The sequence below is a fragment of the Crocodylus siamensis genome, chromosome 1, assembly GCF_052110815.1.
Source record: "Crocodylus siamensis isolate JL-2025a chromosome 1, ASM5211081v1, whole genome shotgun sequence".
In the NCBI taxonomy this organism is placed as follows: domain Eukaryota; kingdom Metazoa; phylum Chordata; order Crocodylia; family Crocodylidae; genus Crocodylus; species Crocodylus siamensis.
The window spans coordinates 292,105,028-292,127,472 of NC_143395.1; the positions used below are offsets into that span (position 1 = coordinate 292,105,028).

Consider the following 22,445-nt stretch of genomic DNA (forward strand, 5'->3'; position numbering starts at 1 on the left):
GAAAAGGGCTCTACCTATTTGCTGTTGATCTCCCCAGAGGAGTTTGTAGGCAGCCACTGGGTCCCCCCTCAGCCTCCTTTTGCTGAGGCTGAATAGGTTCAGGTCCCTCAGTCTCTCCTTGTAGGGCCTGTCCTGCTGCCCTCTCACCAACCAGGTAGCCCTCCTCTGAACCCTCTTCAGGCTGGCCAGATCCCTCTTGAAGTGCGCTGCCCGGTACTGTGGGAGAGCTGAGCAGCCTGAGTCAATGGTTGCAGTCTGACTGGCTGCAATGACGCAGGGGTAGAGAGAAAGCCAGCATAGAGTGGAGTTGGTATTATAAGCTCGGGGGCTCATGATGTGTTATAGCCGGCCAGCTTATAGTTTTGTTGAGTTGTGATTATTACACCGGAGGACCAGGCGAGGCTGTAGGGGTGGAGGAGGCCTCAGCAGGAGCTCCCCAGTAAGGAGGGGGAGTTCCTGGCACCACAGAGGGTGCTGCGTTGTGGGGTTGTCCCGACCCCAGCCCATTGGGGTGACTTCGGGAAGAGTCCTGTAGAGGCGGAAGCCCAGTGTGGGTGGGCGCATAAGAAGCGTGAGCGTAGGCCCAAATCGGGCATAGATAGGCCCGAGTGCGGGCGGGGAGCACAAGGGGCGCAACCACAGGCCCAAGTGCGGGCATAGAAGGCCCCAGTGTGGGCGACGGGCGCAAGGAGCGCGAGTAAGGGCCCCAAGGCGGGGCAGCGGAGCGCAAGAGGTGTGACCACAGGCCCGAGTGTGGGCATAGAAGGCCCGAGTGCCGGCAGCGAGCGCAAGGAGCACGAGCAAGGGCCCGAGTGTGGGCATAGAAGGCCCGAGTGCGGGCAGCAAGCGCAAGGAGCACGAGCAAGGGCCCCAGTGGGGGCATACAAGGCCCCAGTGCGGGCAGCGAACGCAAGGAGCACGAGCAAGGGCCCCAGGGCGGGGCTGCAGAGCGCAAGAGGCGTGATTATAGGCCGAGCACGGGTGCGGAGTTCGAAGTGCGATTACAGGCCCAAGTGCGGGCACAGAGATCGCGGGGAGCGCAGAATAGGCCAGTATGTGAGCAGCCATGGAACATAGGGGAGGCAGGCCCAAGCAGGGTGCTGCCTGGAAGTTAGGAAGCCCTGAGTGGGGCGTAAGTCCATTGAGAAGTCCAAGCTGGGCGAGAAGGGGCACAGTCAGAGAGCCGCCCCAGGAGGGGGGCGCGTGTATTGAGTTGGCCCCGAGAGAGGACCAGCACAGGGACTAGAACCAAAGTCCCGGTATAGTAAGACCGGCCCCGTGCCAAGAAGGGCAGGAAGGCAGCCTCCCTAATTGAACCAATAAGATCAAAGATGTGGTGGGCGAGATGGAGGGTGCATTCAAAGCCCAGGTTGGCACAGTAGGCAAAGGCACTAGGGGAGGTCATGGCGCCCCTAGGTCGTCCTGCCACAGCAGCTCATGTTCATCTTGGAGTCAATAATGACACAAGTTTGCCTTGTGGAAAAAGAAGCCATAATGTCAACATCACCATGCAAAGTAAAAAAAAAAGTTACTTTACAGCCAAGGAATAGATTTACACAGCAATTCCCACTGGGTACCTATGCATGTGCCTGATGCCTGTCCTGACATGTTCTAATTAGAACATGTCAGACCAGACTTGATTAATCAAGTCTAATTCAAATGCTTCAGCAGCCTCACCATCATACATATTCAGCGTCCCTGCATTTTGAAATAGTGGTGAAGTGGCCCCACCACCACTTTGAAGAATGGGATGCTGACTACACAAGACGCTGTGGGCATTTTAATTAGAGTGGCTCCCAAGAACTGCTCCAGTAAAAACACTCCCCCACCCCAGCATGTGTAAAGATGCCCATTAACTGTACGTTCCTTAATCTCAACTAAGAACCCTGAATATGGAAGTCAAGTATTTCCTGTTGCAGAAGTTCAGGTAAAATTTGAAACGAAAAGAGAAAACTAGAAACAAATTACCTCTTGTCCCTGCTACATGAGGGACAAGAAGCTAGTATCTTCCAGCATAGCCAGAAAACTGTTTCCAGCCCTAAAACCATAAGATGTGGCCAAAACAGGAAGAAAAAAAACAACCCAACAACAATGATGTTCATGTCAGAACAGTCAGATTCCAGGTAGAGCTGCCAATTTATGCTTTAAAACGTCCTCCAAAGCTTGGGGAATAACAGAATGAAGCTGATCATATTATTAAGGAAAATTTGCAGATCCCATGCTCAATGTTATCCTAATGATTTCCAAGAAAGCCCTTTATGCCCTGCCATCAGAAACTGACTTATGCTTATAACCTAAGCAAAAACTGGATTTTGAATGATGGAAGACGATCATCAGCACTGGATTAAAAGTTCCACTCATTTTCAGCACCAGCAAATGATGCAGCACTGAATGAAATCCTACAGGGACTGGAACCACCTCCTTGGTCCCACCGATGACTTTCAGCATTCAAGGGCCCCTGAGTGAGTTCACCTGAAAGATTGTGGACTAAAATAGTAGTTCTGGACCAGCAGAGTTCCAATTTTATCTGAAGGGCTTCCTACAAAAGAAAGACAGCCTCAGGACATTATTACACTGCCACCAGAGCTAGCTCAGCTACCAGATGGAGCATACCTGCGTGAAAACAGGCCTCTCTGCCCAGCCTAATTTACTAGGCACAGACTAACTCAAATTAAATGCTGTGCTAAGGCAACAATACTGCATCTTGTAGCCAAGCTAGATTGCATGGCAAAAGTTAAGACATATCTACACAGCACTAACTTGGGTATGTCTTCCACATCCAGTACAATTATCACTACAGGCCTTATAAGGAAGTAGTTGTTAGAGGTTTAAGGATCTACTCTTACAAAAATCAAATTTGCTAGCTAGAGTCAGTTGTATTGAAACCGTGGCACCACAGCATCAATCTATATAGATTCAGGGATCCAATGCCCCTTACCCTAGGGATGACTAATCTCAAGCCAACATTTTCTGCATTCATTGGCTTTAAAACTCTAGCACCAGTCTTTGGTGCCCCCACAACAGTGTGGACGCTTCTATTTTATCACCTCAGAATCCTTGACACCACAGCTGAGCTACAGAATCTTTTGAAGAACAAGCAAAAGAACATCAGGAGGAGCAGCAACATACAGCATGATGCAAAGAACCCTGGAAATCCCTACAAAGTTTCATTAATTTTGAGTTAAAATTTGCAAGACAGCACATGTCACCAAAGCCATAAATGGCACGAAAATAAGACATTTAAAACCCATGCTGCACTCAATTCTCAGCCTTCCCTCTCCACTAAATGGGCCATACTATTAAATTACTTAATTCTCTCTGTCACTTAAGGTTTTGAGAGGGAAGGTATAGGACAAGATGCAATTACATGTAGAATACTAGGATTAATTTATTGATTTGCCTGGACAAGAAGATGAGGCAATTAACATTTGTCTATGCTGAGGGACAGAAACTGCCTTATTGGCCATTTCTATTCTTTATGGACAGGAATTCAGATAAGGTTGGGGCATCTGAGTAGAGAGATCTCTGTCTGCTTAGTTCCATAACAAATCATCACAAAAAAAATTAAGCCTTTTATTACAGATACAAAATAAAAAACAACCCACAAAGTACTTAAGATAAAGTATTTAAGGGAGGCTTTCATTTTAACATCCTTTACTCCCTTTAGGCAAAGGGGTTGTGACAACTTTATAGCAATCTGAGTATTAGAAAACGTTATTCTTTTTTGGGAAAAAATGTTAATTGAGATGGATCAGTCAGATCCTGCCTCACTGAAGACAAAGCATGCATGATGAAACTTTTGTTTCCAGAGATGACCTGCATGCAATCTCACTGCTAAAGACTAGCATAATGCTCCAAGATCTTGGCAAATACATGTCATCAGTAAGCATTTTAAGAACACAGGCAGGCAAGGTTCTTTGGGTAGACATGATATCTTTTATTAGACCAACTGCATAGTTGGAAAAAAGTTATTTGCAAGCTTTCACCAGACATAGTGAGTCTCTGCTGTTCTGAGACTCCAAGCAATGAAATAACAGCCTTAGAGTCTCAGAATAGCAGAGACTTCCTATGCCTGAAGACGGGTGATTGCGCCCAAAAGCCTGCAAAGAACTTTTCCAACTAGTCAGTTGGTCTAATAAAAGATACCACTGCCTATGTCCTTAAATCAACATGGCTACAACCAAAACCCTTATTTAAAACACTGTTTTTAGCAACCTTTCTAGTGATGGGTTCATATCAATGGCCAGCTAAGCCCCAAAGAAATAAGACAAAGGAGGAAAAAGCTGCTTGAAAGGTAGGGGTAACAGTAGGAATGCCATGTCATATTCTAGATAGTACGCAGATTTATTTGAAGCCAGTACAAGTGCTAATGTCATCTGGGTTGTCTCTGGCTCTGTCTGGTTAAGACCCCACTCAAGATCAGAATGACAGCACTCTCCAGGTATCATACACTCACACTGATAGTAAAGGTTGCTACTCCACATATTCTCCTAGATTCATATAAAGGACTTGCAAAGGGAGTGATGGACTTAATGGCTCATCCTCATTATTCATTTCCCCAATTTCAGTGTATTGATTTCTGGCCCCAAACCCTTCTGTTTACCGGTCTGAAGGGCAGTCCCAGCTTTTTTATGTCATTGTTCTGATCAATACCACTGGGGCAGCAGGACAGAGAAGGAGAAGAAAGAAAAGAAAGTAGAGGTGGGGCACATGACAAAAACAAACAAACAGGAACCCTGATTTTAAAATGTACATAATGATCTTAGCCCCAAAATTAACCCAGATCTACATTAAAAGGTTGGAAGAAGCTTCTTATTTTAAAGATCTGGGGTCATTATTCCAAGTGAAACCACCTCTAATGTTCAGCAAAAAGGAGCCATCGATTTGTCCTGTTTCAATCCATGCAGCTAGATTATCTACCTACAGTACTCTAGGATGCAAAGATGGCCCAAGTCAAGTTTTTATGCTTGACTTGCAGAATAATTAAATATACCAAGGAGTTTCTAAGAAGTGAAAGCTGCAAATATGGCCTAAGAGTTGAGACACTAAGTTCTCCTAGTGTTGAGTCAGCTATACCAGCAAAGCCAAAAAAAAAATTGCCTATCACCACAAACCAGGCTATACCGATTTGGACAGTTATTTTTTATTACAATTCTGCCTACACCAGCAGCTTCTGCCATCACAACTTTGCCAGTCAGGAATAATACCTATGGTACTCCTAACCAATACAGATGCAGGAACAGAAACTCCTACCACAGACAAAGCCCCAGTTAGCAGGGAAGCAAGTTCCACGGTTCTCTATATTTCAGGTTTGCTATTGCCACAGATATACAAGGATAGCTATGGCAGCAGAGCCCCTTGGAGGTAAAACAAAAGATTTTCTTTTTAGCAGAGCTCCACCATCCTCTTAAATGAAGGTGTCTGGACCAAATTTTGAGTGTATGCTGGGTAACACAGGGTTAAGTTTGAACATGCCAGGTTAGTGGAAAATCACCAGGGTGCCCAGCATGTGCCCCCTGTGCGACCTTAGGGCTTGTCAATCAAACCTGACCTAGATTGTAACAACAGGCATGCTCAGTTCTGCCAACCAAATGATATCATCAGTCCAGAAAACTCTACGAGGAAAGCAACCTGATGGCTCTCAGGTCGAATCTCTCTCCGGTCTCCCCCCTGAGCGGCGGCCCACAAGTCTTTTAAGACAACCAGGTAGCCAGAGACTGCCTTGGCAGAAACTGTCTCGCAGGGAGAGATCAACCCGACCTGAGAGCAGAGGCTGTCTTTACAGGGACTGCTCTTCAGGGGGGCTTTAGGCCCACTGGTCTCCTCACAGCTGCAGTTCCACGACTTATTCGACTTCGTCTTCGTACTGATTCTCTGGCTACCGAACTGATCTTTGGCCCTGATCTTGACCACAATCCTGATTGACCCGACCTGCATCTCAACCACCGGTTTCAACACTGTCACATCCTTCGGCATCGACCTTGGCATCACCACCGACTACCTCTTTTCGTCCACGTTGGACTCTGTTCATCTCATCTCATCGTGTTACAGTTCATTTTCCCAATTTATGAGCTGTTGACCAGTCCTGGGACTATTGAGTTGGGCAGCCGCACCTAGCCTCTGGGCTAGAAAGCAAGGGCTCGGCTCAAGAACCCCGTGGACCAACAGACCCCTTTGTCGTTCGTATGTTTGTTAATACTGTAACTGAACAAGCAAGCCTTCTGCCTACGCTCCAGAAGCATAAGTAAATAAAATCCATCTATTTGAAACCACACGTGTCCCGTACCGCTCAGACTCCTCGTCGCTAATCCCGCCTGTTCCATACCGAACCCTCGGCCCACCGTGACCTTGAGGCCGCTGTTCCCTGACAGAAGGAAGCTTATCTAGTACCAGGCCTTAACTTTCAGCACCAACACAGCTAGGTCAGCTAGAAAATATGACCTCACAGGCCATTTCACGCATTACACTTAGGATGCGTTAGCTAGGGTTCACCATTAAAGATTTCAGTGGCTGATAACAATAGCCAATTATTAACCAACTGTATCAGCCAATGCCAATCTCATAACCAATTTACTCCGGTTAAGTCGACAGGGTAGAGAGCAAGACAGTGCCACGGGCAGCTTACCCAAGGAGCATGGGGAAGAGGGGTGAGTCCCCACCACTTCACACACCCCCTGGGAGAGGCATGGGGCATGCATGTGCCCTCCACACCCTGATTTGTGCACTGGGTGGATGCGAGCTGCTTGCTGTGGGCTCAGGGCACTCAGCTCTGCTGCCTCTACCCCTAGGAGCTCTGCGTCAACCACACGCCCCTGGCCCACTGGGCAGCAAGGGGGGGAGTAAGTTGTGTCCCCCACTCCCAGGTGGGCAGGGGGCTCACAGCCAGTGAAGGGCATCCGGGGCAAAGGCAGCAGGGTGGAAGGCCCCAAGCCCACAGCAAGCAACCCACATCCACCCTTGTCCCGCTTAGCTCTGCTTAAAAGCGTACCCACATGTAAAAATGATGGCAGCTGCACTCGAACTAAAGCTCATTCGCTGTGAGCTCTGGGATCCCCACCCCATGCCTCCCCAGTGCCAGGGAGCTGCCCCCTCCCCATACCCTCCAGATGAGCTGCCCATGTCTCCATCCTGTTCGCCCCACCCAGCTCTGGGTCCCGTGCACCACCCTGGCTAGGCAGTGGCCCGAGTCTGTGCCCCACTCCCTCCCTCCCTCCCCCACCACCCTGCCCACACCTCTTCCCCTCCATAGACTTATCTGCACAGAGCAGCTCTCCATGCTGCCTGGCTGTATTCCTAGCCACATGGACACTGCACCCCCTGTATCTCACTCCCAGCAGTCCCAAGTAGGACCCCTTGCAGGCTAGAATGCTGTCTACCTACAAGGGGAAACCTACTGTTTCCCCAAGGGAACCCTGTGGTCTGTAGCATCAGGGGGCCACAGAAGCAAGGGAACCCAGGTGTCCATGGCCCTGGCCAGAAGGCATCATTATCGGTAAGCATTATTGGCTGCAATGGCCAAAACAAGTCGATAGCTGATAACGTAAATTTCCCTTTTATCTGTGCAGATCCAACATGCAACTGATACATCGGTGCATCTCTTGTGTTAGCCGTGCTTACAACAGGAGTGTCTGCAAGTTCAAGCAGTAAAACACATGCTAGGTACATGTGTATTACAACAGAGTTATGACTTTTTGCAGACACAGGATCTCAAGATTGTGTTAAGTAACACATGTTCAGCTACAGTGAGACCACTCCATCGAGGTAACATGGGAATTTGCAGTCCCCAGAGGGGCCAATTCTCACAGCCCCCCACTTCCCTTTGAGCTTTGCCAAGATCATAGCACTGCAGCCCACCTGGGACCCAATCCCAATTTTTCTCCTCACTGAAGGGGCAACAATGCCCCAGCTAGGACCAAAAGTCAGCTAACTGTTAGCCCTAGCCCCAGCTCCACACTAGAGAGTCAGTTCAATTTCAATACTCCACTGAGGCACAGAGATCACAGTAAATATTCCTGTGCAAGTGTTCAGAACACATTCCAGCTTCAGCATGTATTAACTCTGTACAGTATTAAGTGTCCCATGTGACAAGGGCCTTTTACACTCTTAGCTGACAGGTTAATCTACACTACAAAGCGAGAGTCTATAAGCATAAAGATTCGGTTACCCACATGCAAGTATTTTCCACCTGCATTGTTAGATCTGCAAACTTTCCTATAGAATTTCCTTTAAAGGCAATTGCCAAATCTTCTAATTAGACATACTGTAAAAGCTGGATCACCAGTACCTAATGCACGTGAACACTCCCTGTCCAAAAGGTTATGTTAACAAGCTCTAAAAAGTTAGCAGAAACTAACAGCAGAAAACAGCTAACAAAACTATTTATGAATGCGGTTTGGGGGGCTTCTGTTAATAGGCAGAGAAACCTAGACGTTTCACAGTTTTCATATTTACTTTGTGCTTATAATAGTAAATGGGCTTTATATAGTTCTTATGTTTGCATAGTCTTTCCACACAGCAACGAGGGAGGACAATACTAAGCAGAAGGATGCAACAGGAGACCAAAGAGGCAGCGCTTAAAGCTGTTTTTAAAGAAACTGTCTGTATTTTAAGATAGCGCCCCTGCAACAACTTGTAACCTCGACTTTATAGATGCCTGTACACCAGGCCAGTGTTCCCTATGTTTTAAATTGAACTTTTAGAGAACTAGTTTGCTACCATTTCTCAACTGAGACTTGACACAGGTAGCACTGAATACATTTAGCAGCCAACTAGAAGAGAAGAGGAAAGGATAATACATACTGAAGTAATTTATTTATAGCACTTTAAACTGAATATTTAAGTTATTTGTTTAGTAATAAAGGGGTTTAGTGCACTGAACCCAGAAGCATAAGCAAGCATGATGTATGAAAAGAGGAAGCCCTTAAATAGCTGTCAATAGACAAGAGGTGTGCTTCTTTTTCACACAGATTATGCCTATTAGTTATTTCAGAATGTTTAACAGTTAGTTTTCAAGACTGGTGCTTATGACATTGCACCAAGTGTGTCAATACATTCACTTCCTGAAGAACCATGACAGATTTTACTTCCCTCCTCCACTTGCTTTGAGAATTATCTGTAGCTCATTTTATTAGGCTTGTCACCACTGTTAGCAAGATTCAGTTGATTAGTTCAACTGCTATAATTTTAAATGAATGTTTGGGTACCTGCACTACCTTTCACCTATAGATCAAAGTGATCCTGGCTTCAAGTACAATTTATTGCTGTTGTGAGGAAACTGCCAGAAGCAGTGAAGTTTGCCCCTTTCCTTTTACTGTCCTAGTCAAGCTGCACTTATAAGTCTCCCCTAAAAACAGATCAGCATTTTATCTTTGCACACATTGACTGCCCCAACAAGCTTTTCATAGACTTAACCTCACAGCTTGGCCTAATCCCTCTGAAAGCTTGAGGTGACACACTGAGGCATCTAGCCAAGTTTAAAACTGTGAAGTGCACACAGCAATGGGTTTGCACCTTTTCTCCTCCTCGACAAGGGAAGGTGACCTATGGTTTTCATTTGTTTACTCGTTTGTACATGTGAAGAAAACAAGAAAACCTCTGAATTGCCTTCTTCCTGAGCAAGCAAAAAGGCTAGGGAAGAATGGAGCATCAGTAGGACACAATATCACAAACACGAAGTAAAATCTGCAGCCAAGGGGGTACATGTGTAAAAAACAACAAGAGACTCAGGCTCAAGTTTCCACTCTACACCTTGTTATCTCAATTTCCTCTTAACAACTGGAGAACATAAGAACTGACATTTACTAGGTCAGACCATAAGTCCATCTTGGCCAGCATCCTGTCTCACACACACACCTCACTCCCATCCCTGTTTTCTTTAGTGGCGCCTGATGTGCACCCTGTGACTAAGATTAAAGGGGGCTTTCAACTTCACCTGGTGGGCATTGGCCCATGTCCCCACTGCACATCAAACAGGTCTGTCGCACAGTAGCAGAGTGGATGCTGAAAGAGAAGTGAACTGGGTATGACCAGTGTTTCCCCCCCCCAGCCCCACCCAATTCTGTTTCTCTGTCACATGCAGCCTCTAGCACTTAAGATCTGGGAAGTTCTGATTCAGAGGCTGTATCCTCACTCCCATGCTCAATAGCTACCCTTTCCTCCAAGGATTTCTCCAAACCCTTTCTAGCTATGCTGCCGGCTGTCCAATCTGGCTACGCTGCCAGCTTCCATCACATCTGGGCATGATGAGTCTCACCCTGCCTGTAATACAAGGGTGGAAAACAACTTCTTTTGGCGAGTTTTTCCAACTTGCTACTTGCTTGAAAGATCTCAGCCATTTTCACCCCTCTGAGGAATCAGCCAACAGCACCAAGAAGCATCTTCTCCTACAGGACACAACTCTCCACCAAGCTGCTACACAGGCACTGGGAAGCCGGGCTGGAAAGGATCTCCAGAGGTCTTCTACTCCAGTGGCTCTTAACCTCTTTGTACCAGGACTCATTGTCAATTTTGAGTTACTTTTTATCATCTGAAAATTGGGAGCTTTTTTTAAAATCAGAGAAAACCAGGATCCCTAATGATAGCCATGCCCACCCCAGCAGCTCTTGCCACCCTCACTTTGCCAGTCTGGAGCAGGGTGGATTTGATTTGAATCAAATTGATTTAAATATCTGAAATCACGATTTAAATCACCAGTCAAAAAGCCTCAATTTAATCATTGTTTTCTACAAAAAGTGCCTTCTTGTCGTTCAATATCCTTTATTCATTTAACTTCTTGAACCTTTGCACTTTTAGAGAGAGGTAAGGGCTTGACTGTGTACACAAACTTGTAAGAAAGACAAGAGGGCTGATGGGTGGTAGTCAGGTCTGTTCTCTCCTCTCCATATACTGCTATAAACAAGGACGTTCTCTCTGGAGACACGGATCCACAGCCTGAGAACTGAAACTAAGCATCACAGAGATGCTTCATGGGATCCTCTAGACTGAGCACCCAGTGGGTACAGTGGTTTTACGCAGATTCACGGAAGTGTACGGCTTCTTTAATCTTTGCTCATCTATACAGAAGCCTCTGGGAACCCCATAAGATTGAGCCCCTGACATAGTTAATGGCCTGTTGTGACCTACTCATAGAACTTTTCTAAAAAGGTTACCTGAATATATGGTCTCAACCAGTAGATAATTAGAAGTTATCATCCCAATTCCATGACAGGGCTGCCAACTCCGACTGAAGCTATTCCCAGAGACTTCCCCCCCCAGCATGATGCAATGTCGTTAATTGTACCACTCGACCCATTCACAATATCGGTCTCCTGGGTTGCTTTCAATAGTCACTGGGAGATCGATGGCTGGGAGTATACCAGAGCTGGCAGCCCAGGAGAGTTAGCAACCCTATCCCATGATAATATCTTCGAGCTTTAACACATGTTAAATTAAAGCTATCTTTATAGAAGCTTTTCTTAAAAGCATGTTAACAAAAAAAAGTTACAAATAAAATAATTCTGATTTTAAAAAATCAGAATTTTAATTTTATTTGTAAAATTGTTGGATTTGGGTGCACCCTGGTCTGGAGTCACACTTCTGGCACTCCCCACCAGGGAAGAGTCACCAAGTCATGGGGGGGAGGGGAGCGCCTCCAGCCCGCCCCTGACAGAGGGGTCAAGGCCCCACGAAGGAGGAGCGGGGCGCGGGGGGCTGTGACGCCCCCTTCCAGCCAGCCCCCTTGAGCCACCTAACGGTTGACGCGAGCGCGCGGGGAGCCCCCGGGGTGGGGGGTGGCGTCAGCACCCAACCGCCGCCCGGTGCCCGCGCTGCCCAACGGCTGCCACGAGCGCCCCTACGGCGGGGGGCAGGGGCGAGGCGTACCTGGGGGCGCTGGTCCCAGCTGTACCGCGGCTGCGTGTCCTCGCTCCCCGCCCCCGCGCCTGAGGGCAGTGGCGCCTTGCCCGGCTTCCGCCGCTTAGAAAAGAAACAGCCCATCGTGCCGCCACCGCCGCGCCCTGACTTCACGTAGCTGCTCCAGCGGCTGCTTCCGGCTTTCGGCGCATACCCTCCCCATCTCCCTTGGAGACCGTGGTCTCGCCCCCCGCTCCCAGCGTTGACCAATGGGCACACAGCACTCCCAAGCCCTGCCCACCAATCAGCTTTGGGTCCCGGGTTCAAGCCCCGCCCCTCTCCCCCAGCCCCGACCAATGGGCAGACGGCGCTCTCCAGTAGTGCCCCCTGGGCTCAGTTCTCGCCCACAGGACTCGCCGCAGCTCCAAGGGCTGTGAAAGAGCTTGCAGACCCTCTTAAAGGGACAGGCCTTCCCTGCCCACGGCCGGGGGTGGGGTTGTGTAGTGAACAGGAATCTTGGTTCTCTGGTAAAAACAATCCCAACTTTCTGGGTTCAAGAAAGTAATTCCAAATCCACATTTTTCTGTGATTAAAATGAACCACCACTAATACATAAGTATATCTATATCAATAAAGATATAGATCTTTATATAGATATATATTTCTATGTATTAGTGGCGTTTATGGTGTTTCATTTCACTCAATTTCATTTTCACTTCATATAACTATATAGATATCTAAATCTAGATAGATAGATAGTGGTTTCATTTTGATCATGGAAAAATGGAGATTTGTTCCTTGAATTCCCTCCCTCCCTCCCTGTTTTTGGAGAAGGGAGGGGCCAGGGGGTATCAGAAAGTGAGATAGGGTGGAAGAGTTTTAACAAAAGAAGCCCCTGATTTCTCTCAACTTTCCAGCATTTTGCACTGTGAGGTTTCGGGACAATAGCTCATGTCAGGAAGAGTACTGTGCAGTTCAGCCCACTGCAGCCCTAGATAAGAGGCCAGCAATTAGAAATCAGAGAGAAGTGGAGTTGGCAGGGACCTCCAGAGGTCTAGTCCAATCCTCTACCTGAGGCAGGATCATCCCTGTCTAAACTATCCCATACAAATCCATAACCTAAGCTGCCATCAATCCTGACACAAGTCTGGTTCAAGTCTTTAACTGCACACGGATAGAGTCAGATCTCCCTCCAGATCTGATATGTCCAAGGGTGTTTCCCTTTTAGAGGCCTGCCAAGTCCAGAGGCCTGGGAACAAGACTCTTTCAAGCCATGTGTGTAACTTGGCTCTTATGCACGATGGATCTCATCCACCACAGGGCTTCAGTTGCCACCCACACCTCCCCCTACCCCAGCCCACCTGGAGCATCTCCCCACCGGTGCCCAGTTTTTGAGAAGATGCCTGAAAATGACATTGAAAATGGCCCCACAACACCCCTGTAGAAGGAAGTCTTGTATTGGAAAGATAAGAAAGCTTGTCTAACTTCCTTCCCACCCCCAAACACCGTGTATTTGGTCCAATAAAAGATATTGTCCTCACCATGTAATTTCTGGAGCATCACAGCTCCCTGTTGCCAGCAGCCCCTCAATTTGAAGATGATCTCTACCACAGTTCATGGATGGATCTTGAGGTGACTTTTGAACCCAATCCTTGAGCCACATGCACATCTACAGAAGTTGCAGGCCCTTCTGCAGGGGAGAGGATGCTGTAGGCTGGTATTTCTCACTTCTTCCTTCTTCCCTTCTCTTTTCTCGGCTTCGGGGTGAGATGCTTTATCTTGAAACAAGTTGGCATTTGGTTGAGGTTGTGACACTATTGAGGTTGGTCAACACCCAGCTCCTCCCAGCTCTTGATGTCAGAATCTGTTTTCTTGAGGTTTGGCCTTCAATATGTCCTTGCATTGGCACCTCCTATGTGGGGGTCTGAGAGCCCTGAGCCTTGAAAAGAGGCTAGGGTGATCACCCATCCCTAATTAGGTGGGACAGTCCCAAAATGGGAACATCAAGTCCCAGTCCCGGGCTACATGGGTCTCGGACTGCATTTGTCTCAGATTCCCAGTATTGTGTGGGGATCCAGGTTTTCCATTCACTACAAAAAGGTTGGGAAACAGCAGGTTTCTCCTTGCAGGCTAGCAGAGTTCCAGCCTGCAAGGGGCTGCAGGGAGCAGGACACAGGGGGTGCCATATCACAGGCGAGTGGTAGGGGGGACACGGGGAGGGGGGCATGTGCCCCCCTTGAGATTGCCCCCTGACTTGGCATCACCCAGGACCAGGCAGTTTTTTGCCAGACAGGCCAGTGGCATGTTGTGGGGTGCGGGGCACTAAGCCACAGCACAGAAGCATAGGACTGGATATAGGGGTTTTGGTCCACCTCCGGGCCCACCCCTGGGCTCTCTCACAGGCAGCTCATCCAGGGGTGGAGGGGCCAGCTCCCTGCTGCTGCACACACTCCTGGGGAGAGGGGAAATGGAGTGGCACATGCCCCCTGCCAGATTTGCGCCCAGGGCAAGGGAGGATGTGAGCTGCCTGCTGTGGGCTCAGGGATCCCTACCCTGCTGCCTTGCCCCCTTAAGCCCCTCACTGGTCATGCTGCCATGGTGAGGTATCTCCTGCCCTCTTGACAACAGCAGGGATGCTGCCAGGTTGCTAGGGGGTGCCTTGCCATGGCAGCATGGCCAGTGCAGGGCTCCTGGGGAGATGCAACAGGGCAGAGAGCCCTGAGCCCACAGCAGGCAGCTTGCACCTGCCCCCACCCCTCCCATAGGCTCTACTCAGCTGTGCTCTGTCCATGATGTGGGCAGGGGGTGGGGCACATCATCTTACACCTATAGAATCATAGAATTAATGAGTTGGAAGGGACCTAGATAGATCATCAAGTCCAACCCCCCGCCATGGGCAGGAAGGAGCACTGGGGGTGGCAGGGGTCATAAGACCCCAGCCAGGTGCCTATCCAGTCTCCTCTTAAAGATTTCCAGGGAAGGTGAGAGCACCACCTCTCTGGGGAGCCTATTCCAGACTCTGGCCACCCTTACAGTGAAGTAGTTCTTCCTAATATCTAACCTAAACCTATCCTCCCTCAGCTTGTGGCCATTGTTCCTGGTGACTCCAAGGGGGGCCCTGGGACACAGACTTTCCCCGAGTCCCTGCTGCTGGCCCTGATAAGGTTGAAGGCAGCCACAAGATCCCCCCTCAGTCTCTTCTTGTGGAGACTGAAGAGATTCAGGTCCCTCAGCCTCTCCTCATAGGGCTGGCCACGGAGGCCCTCAACCACACGAGTGGCCCTCCTCTGGACCTCTCCAGGTTCTTCACGTCCCTCGTGAAGTGCGGTGCCCAGAACTGGACACAGTACTCCAACTGTGGCCTGACCAGCACCACATAGAGGGGGAGCAAGACCTCTCTGGAGCTGTTAGTGATGCCCCTGTTGATGCATGACAGAGTGCGGTTGGCTCTGCCTATTGCTTCATCCCATTGGCAACTCATATTCATCCTGGAGTCAATCCTGACTCCAAGATCCCTCTCTGCCTCTGTGGTGCTCAGAGGGCCAGCCCCTAACCTATAACTATAATGCTGGTTCCCCCTCCCCAGGTGCAGCACTCTACACTTGTCCTTGTTGAACCACATCCTGTTCAGGTCCACCCACTTCTCTAACCTATCCAGGTCTGCCTGAATGCGGTCCCTGCCTGCCGGTGTATTCACTTTACCCCACAGCTTGGTGTCATCAGTGAACTTGAACAGGGTGCTCTCCACACCCTCGTCCAGGTCGCTAATGAAGATGTTGAATAGCACTGGCCCAAGGACCGAGCCCTGGGGGACTCCGCTGCACACACCCTCCCAGGTCGACTTCAACCTGTCCACCACCACCCTCTGGGTTTGCCCCTGGAGCCAGTTTGCCACCCATGTGACTGTGTATTCATCGATGCCACAGTCCCTCAGCTTGCCCACCAGAATTGGATGGGACACTGTGTCGAAGGCCTTCTGGAAGTCCAAGAAGATGACATCAACTTCCTCCTTCACATCTAAGCTCTTTGTTACCTGGTCATAGAAAGAGACCAGGTTAGTCAGGCAGGATCAGCCTGGCACAAATCCGTGTTGGTTACCCCTCAACATCACTTCCCCTCCAGGGCTCTCACAAATGTGGCCCTTGATAATTTTTTCAAAGACCTTCCCCAGGATAGAAGTGAAGCTGACTGGCCTGTAGTTGCCAGGCTCTTCCTTCCTCCCCTTCTTGAAAATAGGGACCACATTGGCCCTTTTCCAGTCCTCAGGGATTTGGCCCGAGCACCAGGAGTCCTCAAACAGCCATGCCAATGGCTCCACAATGACACCAGCCAATTCCCTCAGCACCCGCGGATGAAGGTCATCCCGGCCTGCTGACTTGGACACATCTAAGGTAATCCTTAACTAGGTCTGAACTAACAGTCAGGGGACTCGCATCCTTCCTGGGCCTCTCTGTGCTATCACCCAAGAGCACCCCATTGTCAGCAGATGTGTCCTTGTAGCACATCGTTCAGCTGCTGCAAGATCTCAGGCCGTTACTAAGGTTTCATGGGTACTGCTGTAACAACATCACAGCCACAGCGTCATTCTAACACTGCCTCACCACACCACACTCCCCTCACCCCCAGGCCCAGCCAGGGGCCCAAAGGGAAGGCCACTTCCTCCAGCTGTCACTCAGCTATAAAAGTTTGTTCCTCTTTGTTGACCCAGTGGTGTGTGGCAGGGTGTGAACACTTCTGCTAGTCCTTCTTGCAAGAATGTGCTGACATGTTGTTCTTACTGACACAAAATCTGGCAAGTAGCTGATAATTCTTTGATAAGACAGAAATAACTGGTTGAGCCACACTCCCCCCCCCCCACAATCTCTCACTTCCTCTCTCCAAGGACTTGCCCCTACTCTTGTTCTAATATTGACTAGCTGAAGCTGTTGGTTCTTTGCTGGCACTACACTGTTCTGCTATGCTGGTAAACAGAGCTAGCCTTAGGGAAACCGGTGCCCTGGGTGAACTGGTATTTTGGCACCGCAATTTGGGTGCCCCCACCCCTGGTCAGCAGTGCTGCTGCAGGCAGAGGCAAGCAGGAAGGGCATGGGGTGCAGTTTGGCAGTGAGGCAGAGCAGCATGATGTGCCAGGCAAATGGGCAGGCAGTGGCAACATGTAGTGGGTGCACAGGAGTACATGTGCACCCCCTGAGAGCACTGGTGCAGGCAATGGGCAGTGGTGCAGGCAGGAGCACCAGCCAGGGAGTGGGAGCACCATCAGTGTGATTGGCCACAGGGTGACCCCCCTGGTAGCTGACCGATCAGTGCAGGGGCATGTGCTCCCCCTGACTAAGGTGGCACCAGTTGTCCATGCAGGCAGGCATGTACCACTGCTGCTGCCTACACTGCCTGACCCATTTCCTCCTGAGCAGTGGCTGGAGGTTGGGGGGAGGGTGGGCTGGGCACTGCTCCTCCTGCCTGGGGTAGGGATCAGCTGGGGTAAGGTAGGCAGAGTGGAGCAGGGGGAAACACATTGCTGTGATCATGGGTTGTTCACGTGTGTGTGTGCCCCTGTAACCGCAGCACCCTGGGTGGTTGCCCACATCATCTACCCCTAAGACTGGCTCTCTTGGTAAAAATGTAAAAGCATGATTTGCAAGCATTAGGCCCTTACACAATGAGCACTGTAGTATCAAGGCAAGATCAGTGCTAACCGTCTGCAGCAGGTCTCTAAGACAAACAGCAGCAGGTCCCAAGGGATGTGGAGTGAGCAGCTAGCATGTAGTTCCCCATACACCCTCAGAGGAACACCTCCAAGACTTGTGGACAAGCATAAGTACTGCCACTGCACTGTGCTCATAAGTAGCCACTTGTGGGTATTTTATATTCAAATGGAAAGCTGGTTTATATGGACACAGGATGATGGCTCTTCTCACTCTTGGACCAGGTTTCCAAGCTCCAGCTTATTCATTCAAAATCAACTTCCCACAAATATTCTGTTATTTACATAAAGTATGCTACTTCAGCAAATATTAGTCTTCCCTGCAAACTGATCTGACCTGCAAACTTGTGGTAAAAAGTACATATTGCAGCATCTTCCCAGGGACTTTATCTGGAGATAGCTAGCTCAAGTTAAGAATCCAGTTTGGGCAGTGTAGAAACAAAGGTTTTCCTGACCCTTTATAGAAGGCTAAGAGAGAAACAGTTCCCCAGAAAGGCAGAGAAAAAAAGAGAGGTTATGTCTATACTTCAGTGGAGCTGTGACTGCAGCTCACAGAGCTTTAAACCAACCTAGCTTTAAAATAGCTGGCCCAGGTACTGCTAGGCATGCAAGCCACAGAAATAGAGCTCAGTACAGGATGGACAAATATGCTGGTAATTAGCCCATACAGAACTCCATGCTGCTGTGATTCCTCTGTCATTAAGACCCAAGGCAGCTGTTTTAAAGCTAAGTCTGGTGTGACTACATTTCATGTAGTCTCACCTAAAGTGCAGTAGAGGGACAGGGACTGTAGAGAGAGAAAGCACTCAGAGATAATAATGAAGGACAAAAGGAGGGGAAGGAAGAAATGGGGAAGAGAAAGAATGAGGGAACTATGGACAGAAAGAGAACCAGACAGGAGTGTGGAGGCAAGTGGAGGAGCGAAATGGGGAATAAAGAAGAGGGAAAGTAATAGAAATAAAAATAAAACAAAAAAGGACCACTTCTAGACCAAGAAGACAGGATGAGAAGGAAAGGAGAGGCCACCAGAGTGTAAAAGAAAGTGGGTAGGGTAGACAGTGAGCTCTAGAATCTAGAGTCAGACAGAAGACAGAGATAGAGAAAAAGGGAAAGGAAGATTGAGTGAAAGGAAGAGAATATACTATTTCTCCATAACCTTGAGCCTGGAACACAGGTGTCTCAAAAACATGAGATTAACTGCACAAGACTTGGTGGTGGGAAAAAAAGTTTCATATTTTTTGAAGAAACCTCCAAATTGAGTATAAGTTAGTTCTCTATACACACAGATATCTTGATTTTGCAGACTAATATATAATGATATATTAAAGTTATTGATGAGTGCTGCATACATCTTTCCAGGATATCAGGGTCTAACTTATCACTGTGGTGGGCTAAGAGAAAAAAAAACAATTCTGTGACTTCTTGCACATGCTATAGGGTCCCAGCAAAGTTGCCCATTTACAAGAAATGGCAGAAGTGGGGTACATGGCTGTATGCATGATGGCCATCACTTCCCTTTCAAACATAACTTGTAGAGGTTTTTTCCATTTGAAATCATGATCCTTCTGATCCTTACAAGCCCTCTCCAGATGCTTTTATAGTTTTGTATCTATGTATGTACAGTGGAACGTAGGGTTTTGAACCGTTTTAAACTATTAGTTAAATATTATTAACTAGATGAAATCATTTTACTGTAAAATAAAATATAGGGTTCTTGATTATATTTTGGCCTTGATTGTCATATTTAAGTCATGCCTATATTGGAGGGATGGAAGATGTAGGACTGCAGTGCATCAGGTGACTTCAAAAATTCAGCTGACATGAGGCAGGCCAGTTCACCACTAAAAATGTGTTGTTGGTACAACTATGTCAGGCAGAAGGCAGGACAGAATGGTACTGTAGACTAACCAATTCAGAGAGACAGATGGGGCAATCCCTGTGTAAAAGAATGAATGGACTCTGATCTGACCTCAATTCTAGAATGATACAAAAGCCTGGGGCAACACACTTTAGCTTCCGTGTACATTCCATAATATTCCTCAGAGTAACTGTTTCTAAACCAAAATAATCCAAAAAATACTTGAACACAAAATTGCAGAATAGCAACTCACCCGTGGACTTGATTTTGGTAATTATGGTCTAAACAGAGACTGTAGATTCTTACCCCATTACCTGGGCTAACTTCTATATCCCTTATGCCCCTGTGGTTTTACTGCCTTTTTTCTGCTCACAAAAGCTTAAGCATCTCTAATTCAGTTAGTCTAGAACTAGTTTTTGTCTTCAAAGTATTGCTTTCTGCTTAGAACCCATGCTCCTTGCAGGTCCATTTATAGCATCTGATGAAGTAAACTTGTTTAGGAAAGCTTATGCCTTTCCAAATTAGTCAGGCTGTAAAGTGTCATTGCGTCTGACTGACTTCAGACAACATGGTTTATTATCTCTAACAAGAGTTAGAGATAGAGATGTGAAAAAAATCACATCCCATGCTAACATGGCTAAGTTAGTAAAACTCTCATGAACATGGGCACAGCTATGCAGACAAGAGGACTTTGTCACTTTAGCCTTTGCCACTCAAAGAGGTTAAATAGCTATGTTGGCAAAAGTCCTTGTGTCAGCATAAGCTGTGTCTTCACTACGGATTTCTGCTAGAATAGCTAGGTTTTTTATTGTGGACACATCTGCAAAATTTCCTCCTAAGCTCTCTGGACAATGTATACTGCAGCTGCATTTCCCCTACTCTTTTAGTACCTGCAACTATGGGCATATCTAAAATTTTGAAAAGGGCCTAGCACTATATTATTCAGCTTAAAATCAAAACAAAAACAAATAACTGCAATGTACACTAATGTGCTAGATTTATATAAAAGTTAAAAAAAACACAGCAAACAAGGAAAAAATGTTAAAAATATTGTTATTAGTTCTGTAGTTATTCTAGTTAAATGTACGTCTCTTATTCAGATTCATAAAATAAAAACAAACAAAAAAGTCTGCAGTGCTCTGAAATAGAAGAGAAACATTACCAGGAATGGTTAACAGACAGAAAAATTGCAGAAGAAAGGATAGTTTGCACAGTGAAACTTCAAGGTTATTAAGAAGGATCTCTATCATTGATATCTGTGAAGCCAAGAAGGATTAGCAGGAATCAGGGAGATGACAATGACTCTCTCAGCACTGCCTGAATAGAAATGTTGCTGCCCCACTCAGGCAGTTGGTTTTAAAGTTTGGGTGGAGCAAGAACCAAATTTGGCCCTGCCAGCAGCATAGTCCTATCACTTCCCACAAATACATTTAGCTACCTTCATTGCCCATTTCAGACATTCTAAGAATTTCCACCAATACTGAAATGCAACCTTCTCTGGAGTATGACCCAGTTGATGTTGGCAACTCTACACAATAGTGAAGAATCACATATCCATTTAAAACAAAGAGGAAAATAAAGAAAAAATAATAATTGGCTTAATTTGAATTTGCAGGAGTAAAATGTTAGTTGCGACACTATGGGCAAACAGTGCCACAGAATATTTAATGTTCATGTGTGGTCAGAACTTCTCTATCAAAATGCAACCTTTAAGGCTCCAAGATGCCTCCTGGCATCATTGGAGTTTTAGCTCAGGGCTAATTCAGAAAAAAGTATTCCAATCATATATAATTGCTGCAACACTTACTTTCTTCTCCAAACAGGTATATCCCTGCTTGGCTTGTGAAATTTTATATAATCATAGCCTGGAGTATAATAGACTGGAACTGCAGTAACAACTCAGTATACAAACCAGTACTATAGTTATTTTTAATGTTAACAAACTGCTGTAATTAAGTACTTCCCTCCTGGAGGGTGTTTAAAACTTGAATCATTAGCCTTTATACAGAGCTTTGAGACCATACAATGGCAGGTTCTAGGTAATGTAAGGTATTTTGCAAAACTTTTCCTAAAACATACTGGGCACAACTATGCCTTGCAAGTCTGATAATAGGGAAGGATAGGGTAGAATCTTGCTTCCCCAAGGTGAGTACCAGAAGTTATTCACTTTTGCAGAGAGGCAGAATCCTTCCCATTCACATATAGTATACCCTGGGGAATTAAGCAATTATGTGCCCATGCGATTTTGCACATAAAAGGCATGACTGTGCATAACTGCATTATTTTGTATAATTTAACTGTGGTGAGCTCTGTGCCTCCACCTCCATGATGTGGAGGTGCATAGCCATGTGACTGGACCACTGGGTAAGTGGGGAGGGGAACTCCTGGCTGCAGAAGTAGGGATTGGCCTTGGGGTTTGTGGGTGGGCATGTGCATGGGTGTGGGCTGTGTGCCATCAGGCCAGGCCAGCTGGCTCAGTGCCTCTACATGGAGCTTCTAGCACTCCAGTGGGTAGCAACATGTGAAGGCATAGAGCCCACCCAATCCAATGGCACATGACTCCATGCCTCCATGTGCAGTTTCCTCCTGGAGTGCTGAAAGCCCAACATGAAGGGCTGGCCTGGCTCAATGGCACATGGATCAGGAACCGCACACCATTGGGCTGGAAGGGAAGCCACACATGGAGGCATGGAGTCATTCACCATCAGGCTGGGAAGGCTCCTGCTTGCCTCCACATGTGGCTTCCCGCTGGATTGTGGGAAGCCCCATATGGAGGCACGGAGCCAGCTCGATGTTGTGTGGCTCCTGGTCCACACACCATCAGGCTGGGCCAGCCCAGCCAGCTCTGTGTTTCCATGTGGGGTTTCCAGCACTCCAGTGGGAAGCCATACATGGAGACACAGAGCCTGCCCAGCCTTATGGTGTGCAGCTCCCTCCTGCAGTGCTGCAACCCCATGTGCTGGCCACGACCGCCCCGAGAACTTGTTGTCTGTTGCTGCTGTGATGGTGGGGGCTGTGCACCATGTGGGGGTGGACTTGTGGCAGGGGGTGCTCACA

The 22,445-nt window shown here is 47.7% G+C and overlaps 1 protein-coding gene across 1 annotated transcript in view; it reads right to left on the reverse strand.

Annotated features, from left to right (window-relative positions):
- Window positions 1-12,032, reverse strand: part of RP2 (RP2 activator of ARL3 GTPase) — a 30,444-nt gene extending 18,412 nt beyond the window's left edge. The window contains exon 1 of the mRNA XM_090064682.1: window positions 11,860-12,032. Coding sequence (XP_089920808.1) covers window positions 11,860-11,973 — 114 coding nt within the window. The 5' untranslated portion in view covers window positions 11,974-12,032. The remainder of the gene's footprint in view (window positions 1-11,859) is intronic.
- Window positions 12,033-22,445: the final 10,413 nt, after the last annotated feature.